This window comes from Dermacentor albipictus, chromosome 1 (assembly GCF_038994185.2).
Source record: "Dermacentor albipictus isolate Rhodes 1998 colony chromosome 1, USDA_Dalb.pri_finalv2, whole genome shotgun sequence".
NCBI classification, from domain to species: domain Eukaryota; kingdom Metazoa; phylum Arthropoda; class Arachnida; order Ixodida; family Ixodidae; genus Dermacentor; species Dermacentor albipictus.
The window spans coordinates 373527824-373546974 of NC_091821.1; the positions used below are offsets into that span (position 1 = coordinate 373527824).

A 19151-nucleotide genomic window follows, 5' to 3' on the forward strand; every position below is an offset into this window, starting at 1 on the left:
ACCGATTGCACCGGCATTGTTACCTGACCGACGACCGGTAGTGGCCCCAGGAAGAGCATGTTAAATGGAGCGACTTCCTTTCCTGTACCAGCCACCACTTGCGGTGCTTTTGAAATATGCTGTTTGGTATGACACTGACCAGAGAACCCGTGTCTATAATCATTTATTGTTTTCAACCCTGCCAGGTCAAGTCTTCCTCGATGGGCTTCCATGTAGCTCCATCGGCAGAGCTGTGAGCGACAAGAGCGAGCAGCATCTCTTCTTCGCTCTCACCTGCTCTCTGCTCTATGGAAAATGTTGTGGCCTTATGGGAACGTCCCTTGCTGCAAACCTTTGCCATATGCCCTTTAGTGCCAGGCACTTTGTGTTTCGACGACAACACGTACGTCTCACGTGGGCACTGCCGCATCGATCACATGAATGATCTTTGGAGTGTTCCTCCACATCGTCCAGGGCCACCGTCCTTGCTGCAACTGTACAACGGTTATGCTGGTTACCGAAGTCTCCGGGAACCCTTCCCGTGTGTCTCGGATGTCGTCTAGCGCTTTCTCCGGAGCTCCGGCGAATTATTCTGTCTCCTCAAAAGTTAACTTCTTGCACTTGAGTAGGCAGCGACAGTGCAACACTGTGCAGTCTCGCAGCATCTGGTGCAGTGAATTGCCAAAGTTACAACTCTCCGCCAGTCTCCGGACGTCAGTGATGTATTCCCGAACGCTCTCGCCATCCCTTTGCTTGTGCATGAAGAACTAGAAAGTTGCTGCTATTTCATTAACTTGAGGATTGTAATGTTCCTCCATGTATTCAACAACTGCATCATAAGTTTGGTTGTTGACCAGCACAGTTGAAAGGCGCCCTTGCAACACGCGGACGACTGTATCGCTCAACGGAGACACCAGCAGAGCTCGCCATTTTGTAGTGTCGGTAATGCCATTGCCCTCAAAATAAGCTTTCAGGAGTATCCTGTACGTGCTCCAGTTGCTCATTGTCTCGTCGAAAACTGGTGGGCATGATGCCATCCTTCAATTCGGTCTGCTGCAGACCATGCTCCCATCAGTCCCACCTTCGTCGCCACTGTAGTAATGCGAGTGACAGCAACACACGCAGTAGGCGCATCTGTTCGCACATGCGCACTTCGTGCATTGTACAGGCTTCTGATGACGCGACATGGCAGTTTTCTTCCTGGATGATAACCCCTGCTTGTCATGGTATGTTTATTTATTCACAGTGTCCTGAAGGCATTGGCTTCTGACCTGTAGCTCTATGCTTGTTGAAATTACTGCACAGTAAGAGAAAGCTTTGCGCACACTGTCTGAAAAATAACTCGTAATTGCTTGCACCATCTCTAAGTAGTGTGTGATAAATTGCTTAATCCTCCCACTTTTCCATGTTGCAGGAAACATTGGACTGACGAACAGATTTGTGAAATAGGTTAGGCAGCATGAGTGAAGAGATATTTACATTTACTCAGAGAAACATACTGAGCAAAATCTCTATTCGCAGACGAGAATTGCTTAAGGGAATTCATGCTAAGCGATACTGTATTGTGCATTTATACTTATCTCACAATCTACTTACAGTGCAGGAAACGCTGTGAGGCATGCAAAGGTATTGGATAGTCCACAACAGAGTGTAGTTGCGTGCCTCAGCATCAAGTATATATATTGGGTGGTGAAGTGACAAGACAATATTAATCTAAACATTCGGTCGCTTCAAAGAAAACTTCGCCAAATTTAGCTTCCCAACCGCATCCAGTTTTGTCTTATCAAAACTGTAGAACTGGGGTTCAGCATATATGGTTGTATCAAGAAAGCAAAGACATCCTTCTTGTTAAAATACATGATTAAATAAATCCATGTTAAAAACGTTAGAAGTATTTTTGGTAGCTCTTTCTGCTATATGTCATTTAAAAAAGCAAATATTCAGAAACCTTATAAAAGGGGATCATGCTAGGTTTCGTACTAATAAAAGGGCTCACGTACTGGAAAAGTGTAAGAAAAACTGGTCTAGCCTGTGTGTCTGGTTCCACGCTCGATGGCCGATGAGGTCTACGAGTGCGAACGTGTTTGCAGCGAGCTTCCCATGATAGCTTGTCACCAGTCACTCTGCCAGCCAGACTGCTTAGACCACCGAACTTAATCAGCGCTGCTTCGTTGTGAGATGGCAACCAAAGTTTCGGTGTTCTGCTGGTCAACATGGCAGCAGCTTTTCATGGCCACCATATCCAACTCATCATGCACACGGTTCATGCCTGAAATACTGCAGAATCTTAAATTTCTGTTGTTGTGGTTATACCATATTTACTCGCATAATGATCGCACCCCTGAATTTTGTCGTCCAACTTCTATTCTTCTTTTCTTTCCCGTGTAATGATGGCACCCCGAACTTGTCGCAGCGATATGTCATGTGCCAAGTCTAGCTAATGATGATCGTGCTTACCATCTGTCGAATGCTGTCGATTGCTGCGCAAACGACTCTTCGAAACATACCAAGCAGTCTGCAGGCACCAAGCATTCTTAAGCAGATGCCCCATTCCATTCCTTTCATCACTTTCCACACTTCCATGAAAAAAAAGCTACAAACAAACTTGCCTTGGCTTTATTATTCATAGGCTTTATAATGGTTGTGGCCAACAACAACAAAAGAGGCACTTTTCTATTCTTCTCGTCTGCACTCATGGGCACGCAACTAATCGCGAGCGGCAACATTGGCCACATTTACACTGATACGTTAGAAGTGTACCCTATTCATACGCTGATGCTTGTAACACAGCTAAGATATTCGCCCACCCTTATCGGAAATGTGCCGTATTAGGATAGTAGTGAAGACAAATAAATGCTGCAGTTTCCGCAGTATGCCCGCCATGTGTTTCTATGTCACTGGCAGCTAAGCGCGCCCATCTCTGTTTCTGTCCCCTCAAAGTGGACATGGATACGTTATTGTCGCAGACTTGTTGATATTAACGATATTCTTCATTACTGATACAGAAGAAACTGTTTCAATGCGCATAATTTACTCACGAGAAGAAAATAATCTCGTTCACCACAAATGTGGGATGAAAAAAATATATTTTCGCGGGAAATTTAACGCACATAATGATCGCACCCCTGAATTTGCGTCAATTCTTCTACAAAAAAGTTTGATCGTTATGCAAGTACATACGGTACATTGATGCTTGGGGTAGGTGCCAGTGCTGCAGAAAGTCTGAATAATCATGCATGTCCGAAAAATCAAGCATCTGAAAAATCGGTCAGTGATTATATTTCACACTTCTTGCTCATGTGCAAAACATTGCCTCACTACTATAACCAATAATGTGTCAGATCCCGCATTCTCGATTTCATTATAGCAGGAGAACACTATTGAGCTAAATCATGACCAAGCAAATTTTGTATTTACTTCATTATATCCAATAATTTGTTATATCTGTGTTCAATATAGCTTTTAAAAAAGGAGGCTATAGTCTAGTAAACCGAAGTATACAGAGCGGTGTAGAAGTGTGCTGTTTTGTTTTGCAGTCCTGAGCCAATCACTTTCCGCCTCTCGCAATACTCTTAGTATTGTGTTGTAGTCTTCATGCTGATTCTAGAATAATGTGCACAGCTGCATTGTTCAGCTATAAATCTTCAAATTCCTAGACTGCGCTGCAGCATTTAACTTGTTCCGCACTGTTGTACATTGTGCCAACCTGCCGTAATATGTAACAGAGCAGAATGTACTTGCTTTTCTTTCATTCCCATTCTAGAGCAGAGAATCTGCCACCGTTTCGCATTATCTATGTTCCATTTCATACTTGGTAGGCAAAGCTGCGGAAGCTGCGTAAATAATGATCATCATCTTCATCAACTACCTATATTTAATTCCACTGCAGAATGAAGGCTTCTCCCTCCGATCTCCAATTACCCCTGTGCTGCGCCAACCGATTGCAAGTTGCACCTGCAAATTTCTTGATTTCATCACCCCGCCTAGTCTTCTGCCATCCTCGACTGCATTTCCCTTCTCTTGGTGCCTATTCAGCAACCCTAATGGTCCACCAGTTAACTAACTTACGCATTACATGACCTGCCCAGCTCTATTTCTTTCTCTTAATGCCAATTAGAATATCGGCTATGTTCATTTGCTCTCTGATCCACACCGCTCTCTTCCTCTTTCCTTACATTACGCTTATCATTCTTTGTTCCATCGCTCTTTGTGTGGTCCTTAACTTGTTTTCGAGCCTCTTTGTCAGTCTCCAAGTTTCTGTCACATATGTTAGCATCAATAGAATGCGTTGATTGTACACCTTTCTTTTTAGTGATAATGGTAAGCTTCCCGTAAGGATCTGAGTATGTCAGCCGTATGCGCTCCAACCCATTTTTTTTCTAGAGGCTGACTGGCAATCTTGAAATCTTGTTCCCTTGTCAGGCTATTAATCATTATCTTTGTTTTCTGCATATTAATCTTCAACCCCACTCTTACACTCTCTCTGTTAAGGTCCTCAATCATTTGTTGTAACTCGTACTCAATGTTGCTGAATAGTACAATAAACTATAATAAACTATAAACTAAAACTATTTTTCCAACAACAAAACACTTGTTGTATTGGCACACATGGAACATTCGCTGATTGTGACTTTTGTTTCAATAATCCCTCGCCTACATTTTAATTTATCTTTGTTGGAGCTCAATACACTGCGCTTTCAAGGTAGAGGGGGGGGAATGTCCAGAGTCATTGCAATGAGCTGACACCTGACTGTCCCTGTAACACACAATGTTTTGATTAAGCTCTCTCAGCCAGTAATTTATGCAGCAGCCTGCCTGTCTAATGTATTTTTACCCATGGGACAGAGGTACACTGTATACTACTCCTTTTAGCAGTGTCCTCATACTGCGTAAATTACGAACTCAGCCAAGAAACAGGGCTCTTAAGCTTCCTGTGTTTTTGCCGATTGAAGCGTTAATTTTAAGGAGCAAGAGTAACCACTGTTTGAACATACTGTGCAGTATACCCAAGGTATTTGAGGAGATACTGATGTCTTCAATAGTAGCAATATTTCAGACAAAATTAGTTATCCTTGGTTCAAGTGTTTTACATTTTTTTTTATTGCTGCTTCCTAAGACTGTTTGATAAAGCCTTCTGAATCTTCAATAATTGACCTAATTTGGCTTTGATTATGATTGTATACTCGGATGAGATGGGGCATGTAGATGCTGGCTAGTCCTTCCATAGCAGCAACCTTTGGCAAGTTTCCAGCTCTGTGTGGCTATGTTCTAGTCTCCTTCTCTGTGACACCACCTGTGCACAGTGGCGTGGTACTTTTAATTGCAGTTAAACCTTGATATAACAAACTCTGTAATATCAGCAATTTCCTTTGTTAAATGAATTTTGTTTTTGTATTGAAATTCAACCTTTTATGCAAGTAAGTACCATCTCTGATTGATTTTTTTCTACACAGAAGAGTCCGCAAAATTTTTCAAATGATCAGGCAATTGGAAAATGCAAATATGACTGAGAAAAAAATTAATTTCGTTGAATTTGAGAGTCTACAACAAAAGACAAAGTTTCATGCCATGTTGACAATATCTTCCCATCTGTGGTACAAAGCGAAGCCAGCCACCCTTTTGCGTCCACTCCACTCTTGCAGCTAGCTAATAGTGTCACCCACAGTAAGACGACACTATCGTGAAAAACACCTGCAGCGAGGAGCAGGTGTTTGAGCTGCCGTTAGCCTCTTGCATTGGCCCCTCTTCGAAACTCAAGATCACACAACCTCCGGTACTAAACACACAGAAAGACGGCACACATGGTGGCACACCATCTCGGCACGCCCACTCTTTGCACACATGACAGGTTACCACTAAATCAAGGTGCGTGTGCTGTGTACGCGCTCAGCCACGCTGAGAGCCACAGGCACACTGAAAAAGGACACGCATGTCAGTCGGCCCTTCACAAAGGCCATCATTGGCTTTTCGGGCTTTTCACTCATGGTGGCCTCTACCTGCTGGAGAAATCTGACTACCTTAGTGATGTCTTATCACTGGCAATGCTTTATTCTCATTGTCATGGATGAGAATATGCCTCGAGCTCTCATCATGCCTCAAAAACAAATGATTTTGCCTCATTCAAGAAGGTAGTGACCTCCTAATCACTGTGGCAGGTGGGCAATGTGATGACGACTGCTTGTGGTTTCATTTCTTGTGTCAGACTGCAAGCTGCTACCCTGGAATAAATGTGCTACTATATAAATAGCAGGTGGGTTGGAGAAGACAAAGTTAAAGACCTGACTGACCAAATGAAAGTGTGAATGTCTGTGGCGATTCAAAGCTGTGTTCTAAAATTCCTCGTGCACCTTGTATATCAGTGCATTTGTCAGGGGCCACTTGGTGTTTGCAACATTGTAGCGTTTGTGTTAGAGGTGCTCCTGATTCTAGGTTAAAGTCATGCACTTACACAGTCCTTCTATCAACTGAATGTCCTCAATCTAATACTCATGGCCATATTTGCTTCCAGGTATGTTGAGGCAAAGCCAGACAGGGTGACTGTAGTCTTCAGCACCATGTTCAAAGATGAAGGTGATATTGTCCTCGGAAAGGTATTCATGCAGGTAAGGCCATCATGCACATTTCTTTTTTAAGACACTTCTTTGCTCAATTTTGAGCACATGAGAATTCTAAGTTGGTATAACATGTTTGCATTTAACTCTTTATGATCAGAAATGTTGAGCAACCTCGCAGTCATGCTGGTCTAAAACTTTTTTGTGCATTCTAGACATCACAAAGAAATTCAGTAAAGTCTTCTTAATTCAAATGTCACAGGGCCACAACAAATTTTAGAATTATCAAAATTAAGAACTGTTAGGTGGGCAAAAAGAAAAAAGAAAAATGCGTACTGTTACTCTATCAACGCTGCATTATTGAGCAAATAAATTTATTACCCATGTTCATATTTTCTATAATATTGGTGCCGAAATTGCAATTCTTGTCATCTGATGACAATGATAAGCACTTGCGGGGGTGAGGGCCCCATGGCCTTTTTTCCAGTGGGGCAGCAGTGCGACATGCATCTTCATCCTAATAGGCGTACTTTTCACCTGCCAACTCCCTCAAAATTTTCGTTAAGTTTACGAACTTGGGATCATTCTACGATTTTCCATTCTTGGCACAGTGCCAAGCATGCTGTCTTTCGCAATGCTGGAAATGCACTCGCCCTTCAACGTGTTCGCTGCTAACCACACGGAAGTAAAGTTATCTTTCAATGTGATTGTCCAAGAATACGGCCCAAGTTTGTCAACACATTGCTGTGCATTCATACATTTTCCCTTGGCCTAAATCGTGTGTGGCTGCAATTTTGTAATGGTGCCTTTTCTTGTGCTATTCTTTTTTACACTTTTCATGCTTCGTCAATTAGTGGTCAGAGCAACGCTCCACTCGCGTGATCAATAAGATCAGCTGCCCATGAATAGATAATGAGAGTTCATAGAATTGAGCGGAAGGCATCACTACAAAATTGTAGCCTGTATCTGGACGATTGTCATGCTGTCACTACAGAGAAATGAAAGTACTGGCAGTGTATCCACCGAATAATTGCTGTTTTCTTTGCAACAGTCAGCCATCATCAATGCAAACATTAAGGGTGGAGTTGGCGCTAGTTCAAATTGCGTGAAGGAGTCAACCGGAACCATGTTGCTATATACAGTCAAACCCACTAATAACAGTACCAGTTTTAACAGAATATTGGATAAAGCAATGACCAGTCGTGGCACCGTGACCTTTTGTGTGTTCTATTGTAAAATAAACAGCTTGCTACAATGCTCCCATGCCGCGTTATTGGTTATAACAAATAAATCTGGCTACTCAGTGTTTTCGCTGAAATGAAAAGGAACGCCAGCACCCCCTCTCTACAGATTTTGCATTTCACTATCTTTCGGCACAGGCACCCAATAATGAGATTTAATTGTTATAGGTAACCAGTAACGCACCATAGCATGAGGTCATTGTAGTAAGCTGGTTATTTCATTATGGAACACGCACAAAAATTCACAATGCCATGGCAGCTCATCATTATGTCTGAGTATCGTTAAAACCATAATGATTAAGTGGGTTCGACTATACCTCTTGCTGCCTAATTAAATTTTTTTATTTTTGTCCCATCTGTCCCTTTTGTACAACCCTGTTGTAACAATTATTGGTTATAATATGGTATTTTCTTGGCACTTAAACATTGCTATAAGTGGCTTTGACTGTAGCACATAAATTACCAAACACTGGATGCACAAAACGGAACTCGCACCACAAATCATACAATTCACAATTGCCATCGTTACTACTTAGTGGCTTTGCTTGGCTTGTCCTGCAGTTTGGGTGTAGCCAGCGACTACTAAATCGACTAGGCTTCGCTAGTTTCGGTTTCAAGGAGGTGCCAGTGACATGGTCGACGACCATGCCTGCAATGTATCAGAACCAAAATATAGCTATTTCAGCTCAACTTGGTGGCCAAATTAGCACGCGTTCATGCAGTCCTAGTCTGAATTATCACATGGTGCTATAAGGTGTCCAGAATTTTAATCATCCTTATACCGTATTTACTTGCATAATGATCGCACTCGCGTAATGATTGCACCCCTAAATTTTGTCGTCAAAGTTCGATTTTTTTCCTTTCCCGTGTAATGATCGCACCCAAAACTTGCCACAGCGATATGTCGTGTGCCAAGTCTAGCTAATGAGGATCGTGTTTACCATCTGTCGAATGCTGTTGAATGCTACGCGAACGACTCTTCAAGACATACCAAGCGGTCTGCACATGCTGAACATTCTTAACTTAAGCAGATGCCCCATTTCATTTCTTTCATCACTTTCCGCACTTCCATAGAAAAAAAGCTACATCCAAACTTGCCTTGGCTTTATAATTTGTAGGCTTTATAATGGTTATGGTCAACAACAACAAAAAGGCACTTTTTGATTATTCTCGTCTGCACTCGTGGGCACGCAACAAATTGCGAGCGGCAACGATAGTAGCCACATTTACACTGATACGTTAGAAGTGTACCCTATTCATGCGCCGACACTTGTAACATAGCTAAGATATTCGCCCAGCCATAGTGGAAGCATGCCGTATTAAGATAGTAGTGAAGACAAATGCCGCAGTTTCCGCAGCGTGCCTGCCCTGGGTTTCTGACACTGGCAGCTAAGCGCGCCCATTTCTGTTTCCGTCCCCTCAAAGTGGTCATGGCGACATTATTGCCGCAAACTTGCCGATAGTAACAATATTATTCATTATTGATATGGAAGAAACTGTTTCAATGCACGTAATGTACACACGAGAAGAAAAAAAAATCGCATTCAGTGCGTTTGGCTTGCTCCGCCGGCCGCCATTTTTGTTTTAGTGTCCTGCACTGTTACAGCAGCAGCCGCCTATTTGTTGACCTGTTGTCATCCTGCAGCAAATGCAGGATGAAGAAAAATAAACCCCCGAATTTTCATCAATTTTTTTTACAAAAAGGTGTGATCATTATGCGAGTAAATACGATGTACATTAAGTCTGCGCGGCAAATAGCGGCCCAGTGCCACGGAGCTGTCCGAATAATCGAGCGTGTCCAAATTATCGGTCAGAGACTGTATGTTCATGGAAACCTTCCTATTGTGAAAGGACACCAGAGGGGTACCTGCTTCAAGCAACTTTATTCACAAAAGTTCCAGTAACAGGCGAAATTGGCGACAACAAATTCTCTGAAAAACAGTATGTTGCTTGTTGATTTGTGCTATTGCCAGTTTGCTGTAAAGTTTGCTGCATTTAAACGTGAATCATTAAACAGTGCATTGTGTCCCACAAGAGGTGTGGGCTCAGTCACGACTGCTCGATATAGACAATAATTTGATACGCCCAGGTTTGATGAATTTGGTATCAACTGTATGTCCACGTAGACAGCAGTCATGGGAGTCCTGCGCGCACAAGGTTTCATGTAGGCAAAATGCAAAAATAAATATGCTCAGTGTTCCTGCCATTTCATAAGCCTGTTTCACATGCAAGCGATTGAGCAAATGGAGCAAACAGTGACGCGGTGCTGCGAAGATTTTTGCAAGATTTTGTTTCACATGCATTGCCGCCGTGCGTTTTTCGCCACTGCAAATATCAATGTTGCTGGCAAAAAACACAGGACTTTCAGCCAGTTTCAATAGTTTGAATACCAGCATAAGCATTGTTTTTCCCTGCTTCTCAAATATTTACTTTATAGATACATATCCTGCGTTTTCAGTATCTAAATCATCATTTTTATCTTTTGTGCTGTTTTTGTGAAAAAAATTCGCATATGCGGGCACAAACTCGCGAGCAGCTCAGTACTCTGCCATAACAGATGCTAGCATGTCAACGGAGATGGATTTGTGTGTGCCACATGATGATTCTTACACGCATATCCTATTGCTCGCCTTTTAAAGAAAAGGAGGCTTTGCTCGAACTCTGGGTTCCATGGTGCTGATGGGTGAGACCTATCTGGGAGAATCGGAAGGAGGAATCCGAGTTCCGCACCGCGGTGGGTTGTGTTTGCACAGAAATAGTACTTTGCAATATTTTTGTACAGATGCCGCTGCTCATGAACGCCGACATCGAGTGTTTTCAGGGGTATTATAAGATGTTGTCAGAAAAGTTTGAGGAACTCCATGCCCTCGTTGAAGAGCCGCTCACGAAGCCCTTCATTGTGCGGGAACCCATACCGTCACGCGCAAGACTTGCAATGACTCTGAGGTACTAGGTAGTTTGCTGATCTGAGTTGCTGATCTGATAATTGCTGATCTGAGTACGCCAGCTTTACTTCTGCACATCCTTGCAGGTACATGGCATTGGGGATGCAAATTCAGGATGTCGCTCTGGCATTCAGGGTGGGAATCTCCACAGGTGATATTAGCAAGTAGCAAGTAAATAAACATTGTTTGATGCGCAGGCTTTCCTGCACTAGTCCTTTACTGGTCACGCGGCGAGGCGGGCCATCATTGGTTCAGAAGTGGTGCTGCCGCCGCGATGAAATTCAAACTTGCCCGAATCTCGCCGCTCCAGCCACTAGTGCCACTGCCGCCGCTCAAAACAAGTTTCTGCGTCGCGGTGGCAGGAATCGCAAGCATTTTTGCTTGCATGTGAAACAGACTATAGAGTCAGTAATGGCTCTATGCACCATTCGTGTACGAGTGATAACTGTGGCGAAGCTTACTTTGCCATTTTTGTTTTGGTTGGGCGCTAGCGTCACTTTTGTGTCACCCATTTTGAATGTCACATTTGTGGCCCTTGAGGCATAATCTGCATTAGTGGTAGTCCACTTAACCACGTTAACATTTTGGGACTGGTGTTTTCAAGTTTCACTGCTTACGTCATTTCCTCTGAAATGTTTACCAAGCTCTGTTTATTCACTGCTGGCACTGCGCCTTTATTTCATTGTTGTTTTCATATTCTGCTAAATAACTTATGAATTTTGAGTAAGCCATGTTATTGCTATGGCATTTTGTGGAACTGATCAGTCATTATCAAGAATGTCAATCATGCGACATAGGCACATTTTTATTTGCCCCTCTTTACCATTCTTAAGGAGCCTTGACACACTTCTCTAACTAATTATAGAATGACAAAACTATTAAAATATGTTGCCTCATAAATCTCCTGTCGCAAAACTTTTTTGGATCCTTCAAACACAAACCACGTTTGACATGGCTATCGGAAGGTTGAACGTGAGACGGCTCATGGTGGTCGCAGCATCTAGGCTACGCTTTTCATCTCAAAGGCCACATGCAGCAAACACAGCAATGTGCAACTATTGTGTTAAGATTGGCCCTGCAAAGATGAAATGGTCTTTCCATCTTTATGAAATCACACACGTTTTTCATTTATTTGCCTAAAATGAGCGGTTTTGTATTATTGAGAATGTTTCCGTGATCATGAAATCAGCCAGTAGCTGTTGTCGGTCCAGCTGCTTAAGATGACGCTGCATGATAATATTGCGAAAGATAGAGCAAGTGCTGTTTCACTGCTTTTGACACAAGATTGTAAATTTTGTGCTGCATGCAGTGCAATAACATTTAGCCGACATGTTCACAGATGTTCTGGTTTTAACAGACTGGCAATATTTTCTTACTATGTTCAAAAAGATTCGACAGGACACATGTCACGATGACTGTTGAGAGTAATGCGTTCAGCATGGAATCAATGTAGCGACACAACATATTTCCACCATCTAAACGAGTTGTGAGGAGTGTACTACAGCAGGACTCATCTCTCGTGCTTCCCTAATAGGGCGCCTAGATGCCAAGCCCGGATTTTAGGGTGGAGACACAGTTTGCGCCGGCGCCATATTCACTCTCATCTCCACTGCGCCACCTTTGAGTGTGTACCAAAGCCATCGTGATTTTGGTGAAATGATCTGCATAATTGCCCAGGAAAAGAAAGTCATGCCAGAATTTGGTAAAAGGAAGTGTTTGGTTTCGTAATATATTCGCAAGAAGGTTTTAAACTTAGAAAAATTAGGCACCTAAGGGGAAGGTTTATACAAGAGCTCCTGCCTAAATTCACGTTAACAGAGAAATAATTTTTCTCAGCAACCACTATGGCAATTTTGATGAAGTTTGTTGCATGTAAAGGTAAATCCTACCAACTGTTGGAAATACATATGCGCTCACACACACAAACACATTGATGCACAAATGTGGACATATGTACATACAGATACGCACGTACACACTGCATATTTCTACACTTGCCAACATGTGCACACAAACACAACTGCACATGCACACACACGTACGCACATACATGCTCACTCACCTAGCATACACCGAGCTAGCCAAAAACACGCTGAAGAAAGGTATCCGGCAAACAGCAACAGCAGTACACAATCGCACTGGCAAGAACCAGTGTGGCACCAGTGCTTATGAAAGGCGATGCAGACTGGGTCAGAGGGTGTCACTACCCTTGGCCTCGCGGCATCCTATTCCCTAAGAACATTTGGAGCCATCTAGCACTTTCACTGCGAAGCTGCACGTGGCTTCCACAATGCATGGTGCACCGGTGTGTGGCGAACGCTCAGAAACATGTCATGTGGCTACCGGGCTCCTCTCTCGCACTTCTTTTTGGACACACTGCACCATGCAGTGGCGCTGCTGAGAAGTCCATGCGTAGACTCCGAGATGAGAAGCATGGCACATACCCGGTGATCCAAAGTTGGCAAGGGGTGCACTGAAGAGCGGCACATAACCAGTGCATTTGTGGCACAGCCTGTTAAAGCGTCAGGCTTTAACATCCAGATTTACCTGATTTACCAATAAAATATCAGTTGAGAGTCAGTGCCGTGTCGTAGTTTTATACCATCTTTTTTCCTTGTCTTGCGTTGCGCTGTAATGGACCTTACTATGTAACACACCTTCGATAGTAACGTGCACCCATTTTTCGTGACCAAAAGAAAGGGAAAAAAATTCGCTCTATTCTAACATGCTTCTGTTTGTTGTGACCTAAAAAAATATAAGTCCTTTACAGTACCGTGCAACTCATTCTTTCATACAGAAATATAACTTTCTCTCATATGAAAAAAAAAAATGATTTACGCCAAATGCACTAAAGCTGCAATAAATAAGAGAGTCACAGTTTTGCCGAAAAGGCAAAACAGATTTCAATATCAAATCAGTAGGTAGCTATGCAAAAAGTAAGGTTAGTAGTTTTATCGGCCGCATAAACATTTAAACATTTGTTTAGTAACTAACTTAATCAGCATGGTGTCACACACACACAAGCAAACATGAACACGTCTCACTCAATGACCGCTGGAACTTTTTATCAAAACACTGGAGTTATGAAGTTCGGCAGATGGAGCAAGCGAATTGACCTTCTGCGGCCTCTCGCTTCAATGCAAACTAAACAACGAGAACAGAGCATGGTGTGCCTAGGTGTGTCGACTCTGTCTCCATCGCAGATCACTTTCAATATAGGGGCCGCACAGCCGCTGGAGTAGAATGCTTCTCCTGTTTCAGACAGTCCCGCACGCAAGTTTCGAGAACTACGAATGACCGTGATGCAACCCGATTTCAGTCTGTCTCCACACACGTGATCACTTTCCTTTTAATTGCAGCATCATGATGAACTCGGCATGTCTTCACAATCGGCACTACCATGCTGATAGAGCAAACGCAGAAAATGGGAAGACGGATGGTGGAATAACCTAAGCACACATACTACAGCACACAGAGGAAGCTGTGGCAGCTAGGCTCAAAGAACATACGGGGCAGCGACTTTGAAATGCCGATGGCAATATGGTAACTGAGATTTAGGGCCGTACTCAATTCTAACACGCGCACAATTCTCGGGCCCATTTTATCGGGGAAAAACGTGCACGTTAGATTTGAGTAAATACGGTACCCAGAAACCCAAGTTAGCTTCAGAGAGGTTCATTGAAGACCAGCACAGGCCTAGTGGCACATAGCCAGTGCTTCAAGTCAGCACCAAAGATTTTCTTCAAACAGCGGTACCTACTCAGTTCTGCATCTACTGTGAGCCATGTCAGCATGAAAGACTTTTGTTGAAGAGCGACACATGTATACACGCTGCCACATACTCAGCGACCCAAGTTGTTCCAACGATTTGTTTCGAACACTGTTTTCACATCACAGCAGCCCGATGCACTACCCATTTGACCATGAGCTACCCACTGACTCAGGTAGGCGGGAAAGCAGTTAGATACAAACATACATAGATAGATACTTGGCCCCCAGATAGTAGGTGAAGTACCCTAAGAATGGCATTAAATGTGTTCCAGGGCTTCTTTAAGCATTGTACAGTGCCTTCAGACTTATTAACTTAGTAAGCACTTTGATGGTCGCTAGTTGGTGAGATGTAATCAGCGTCCACATACACTGCTTGGAAGGCAGTGTTGACAAAGTGGTGTTGTCCATGTCTTTTCTTTCTATTGTGTTGTGTCTTCCTCTCAGTGCATGTGGATGCTGATTGCACCTTTCACACGTTTGTGTGCTTGCCTCAGTGATGTAATGGCGGATGGTGATGTCTCTCCTTGTGTACTAGGAATTCAAAGAGGGCCGCAAAGCAAGCCACACAGCGCCACAAGTGCTCTTCAGTCACCGTGAACCTCCAAAAGAACTAGAGAACACGGATGCCCGTGTTGGCAACAGCATTGGCTATATTACATTTGGTGGGTAGCTTCTTTTGTTAGGCTTACGCTTGTGGCTACAGACTCTTGCGCATAACTTTCATGCATTACGGCTTGCAGCGCTTCTACTGAATGCCACTTATAGTGTTGACTGGACTTTGGCAAAAGCCGTCTCAGGACCAGAGGATTTCTGTCCATGCTGCGGGGATGCTAACCTTCATTAAAAAAGAAGTGATTGTTAGTTGCGCGTACAGTTTAAAAAGAAAAAATTAGTTCGTTTTGAAAAGAAAAGTATGAATAAATACCTGTAAGAAAGTTGCCCTTAATTCAAAGCATACCTGATTTCAACAGTGTGTTTGGACTAGTATTATTCCTGCAAAATGGTGTTTCCAGCTATATGAAAATTGTTTGTTGTGTAAGGAGGAAGAATTAACGTGATAATTCACCTACCACATGCCAGAAAAGCAGGGTAATTACAACAAACCTTTATTTGGGAACTGTACAAAAGAGGTGTGCTAAAAAGCCAAATACAGTGCCTTCTGTGCTGCTGACCTTATTGGGAGGTCAACTGCAGTTGATAGTGTTATCGAAGCTGATAGTGTGATGACTCACAGTCCAGGCACAGTGGGAGAAGCAGTTGCATTGTTAAATACTGGTACACAGTACCAGTATTTGATCGTACACAGCCTGCACATAAGCACCTACAGCACGCAACTGTATTGCATATGTTACAAAAGTAGTTTGAGGGGTCAAGCAAATGGTAAAAATTATGTCACTGTGCAGCAGTGCTTGCTTTGGATAATTTCTTATATAAGATGTAATGGAATCGTAAGAGCACCGCAGGTGTGAAACGTATAGGCTGTAGTGACAACACGTGTAAGTAGTTGAAACTTTGCACATTCAGTGCTGTAGATGCGTGAGGACGTTTCCTAAGTTCGTAGAAACAGCCAAGCACTTGCGTTTCAAAATTAACCAATGCAGGATGTTGCAATCCAATTTTTTTTTTTCTAAGTGCTGGGGCCAGTATACTTGACTGCAATTACGTGACTGCAGGACTTTTATAAACGAACATATTCACTATTGAGATAATTCACCTACCACATGCCAGAAAAGCAAGGTAATTACAACAAACCTTTATTTGGGAAGTGTACAAAAGAGGTGTGCTAAAAAGCCAAATACAGTACCTTCTGTGCTGCTGACCTTATTGGGAGGTCAACTGTAGTTGATAGTGTTATCAAAGCTGATAGTGTGATGACTCACAGTCCAGGCACAGTGGGAGAAGCAGTTGCATTGTTAAATACTGGTACAGACTCGTGGATCGTTCTTTATCTTGTTGCTGCCAGTTCTCATTACTGTCTGCTTGTTGATTTGAGTTATATTTGTTTTAATATATATTATCACTTCCAGTGATAATCTCCGTACATATCAAAACCTGGTTGTCCATTGAAATGTGCTTACCGGTCATAATTCTGATGTCACCCTAAGCTAGATCTAGTTCATTTCTTTTTCCAAGTATGTAACTGCCATTGCTTCGGCAATCGGCAGGCAAAAGAAGCGTCACTTAACATAATTACAACACTCATCCTGTGTTCTTATCTTTATACTACAGTCCCCAAATGGAGAAGCAGCCAAGCAAATCTGCACATTCAGTTTCAAATGTATGAGATTTAAGAGAAACAATCAAGGACAACTCAAAGTTTCGTTCGGCATTATCAGACATCATTACTCCCAGATGCAATTAACTAACCACATTTGTTGTTTATTGCTGCTTTGTTTATTTATTTGTGTATATTTCTTTTTACCCACTCCCCTCTGTAATACTTCGGTCTTGAGGGTACAATAAAATAAATAAATAAACATGCATAAGCAGAAAAAGGTTCAAGCAACCAATGTGAGGTGAAGGCTTTCAGTCTATAAAGCAAATGCAGCGATGCAGTACAGTTGAACCTCCACAGGTATAATGAATTATCAGATATAACAAAGTAAATCCAAAAATCTTCTCACCGATATTAGCATGCAAGAATGCAGGTTATGAATCCTGTATTCCTACCTCATTGAAATCCTTGAATTCCTTGAAAACTGGGGTTCAGGGTGGCTTTTGAAAATTCAATGTAGCAAACTTCGCTTCAGACCTGCGCCATGCACACTGTCTATCGGCAAACAATTTTAGATATTTTCTTTCCAGAGTGCCGCTAAGTGATGTAATGTCGCGTGCCCACGCCGACCAACAACAGGCGTGTTTGAATTACCATTGCCATCATGAAGCTAGACAAAACCAGATCAACCAACAAAGCTGTACCACTATTTTTGTTATTTTGCTACTTGGTTCACACTGCAGCCATCATGGCTACATTTTCGAGCCCTAGGCTCTAAATATTCTTGGCGGAAAATAAGTTTCTGCAACTTGACTCTCGTGTGACGAATATCTTTGGCTGAAGCCAAACACTGGTAACAATCATGCTAAAGGCTTATTGACACATTTACAATGGGAAAGTCAAGTTTGTGGAAAGCCATTTAAAGAGCTCGAAACGTGTTGCACTAAGCAACCGCTTAGCTGCAAGAAATTGCAGCTGAGCAGAAGGAGAGTTTACTATTTTCTAGTGTATGTGTACAAATAAAATTTGTTTCTCCTTCCTTGAAAATTTATCTTTGTCATACTACTTGAAATCCTTGAATTGTCCTTGAAGAATGGAGACAGAGCGGCTTGATATTTGTTAATCACGGCCATATAAGTAATGGAGCTTATGAAAGTGTGGGGTAATTAGCTGTGGTTGAAATTTAAATGTAGAAAATAATGAAGGGGGGGAGGAAGAAAAGAGAAATGAAAATGAACAAAAAGATAACTTGTCACCGGTGGGGACCGAGCCCACAACCTTCACATTACCTGTGCAATGCACTACCAATTGTGCCACACCGACAGCCATCAGTGTATCCACTAACTTCGGTTTTTATGTGTACTAGATCTAGCCCTGGGAGCGGTAGCCTGCACCACTCAAAAGCCATGGCAGGCGAATGCGGAATGCCTCTTCTTCTTCTGCTTCTTCTTCTTCTTCTTCTTTTTTTTTTTTTTTCTGAAGGCATCATTTAACGCATAACTTTATGAGAGCAGGCACGGGACTTATAAACCCTGTGGACTGTGAGTGACTATCGCTGTAGCACAATGGGTAGTGCTTCACATGCGTAATGCGAAGGTTGTGGGTTCGGTCACCGCCGGCAACACGTAATCTTTCATTTCAAACTTTCATTTCTCATTTCTTAAATGTTTTCAACATTTCAATTTCAACTACGGCTAATTGCAGTAAAACCTTGCTAATTTAGCCCCTCTCTCTCTCTCTCTCTCTCTCTCTCTCTGTGTTCAAGGGACCAAGAAATGTGTCTGAATTAACCAAATATAGAAATATTGAGGATATCAAGAAAACAGTAAATAAATTCACAACCCTTGCTTCTATTTTGCACAGTATCTGCACGGAAGCTGCAATTCTCGCCCACGCCCATTAGCACTATCAGTGGTGAGGGCCTGGCGACTTCCTTTGCAGTGCAGAGTGAGACCCATGTCTTCATCGAAATAGACATGCTTTTTGCTACCGCACGTACATCCCAATTAGTTCTTCACCAATGAGCTGGTCAGCAACAGACGTCCATTGATCACAATGTAGCTGAGGTGTTTAATGCAAGCGTGCAGATGGCAGTAGAGTCGCTCTTCATTTTTGGCAGTGTCCACATGCTGCTGTATTTGACATTGTAAGCGCATTGCACTGAGTCAAACCAAAACTACTGCACACTACAACCATTGCTGACGAAACTGTGGTCACTATCGACATGACCACAATGCATTTGTAAAGGCACATGGTCAATGCGCACACCGAATCAAAATGAAACTAGTGTTGCCGCAACCACAATCGCTATCAGCACGGTCACAGATGGCGACTACACAGTTCTGAAGACACGCTGCCAACATGTAGTCATGCATGATGATAAATGCTAGAATAAAGGCTATTATAGGCTATAAAGGCACAAAGTGTCCTGGCATTCCTGTCTTTCGTA

General features: G+C 42.7%; 1 protein-coding gene across 1 annotated transcript in view; it reads left to right on the forward strand.

Annotated features, from left to right (window-relative positions):
- Arpc2 (Actin-related protein 2/3 complex, subunit 2) overlaps window positions 1–19151 on the forward strand; it is a 39657-nt gene that overhangs the window by 13710 nt on the left and 6796 nt on the right. The window contains exons 6-7 of the mRNA XM_065436444.2: window positions 6488–6581; window positions 15023–15149. Coding sequence (XP_065292516.2) covers window positions 6488–6581; window positions 15023–15149 — 221 coding nt within the window. The remainder of the gene's footprint in view (window positions 1–6487; window positions 6582–15022; window positions 15150–19151) is intronic.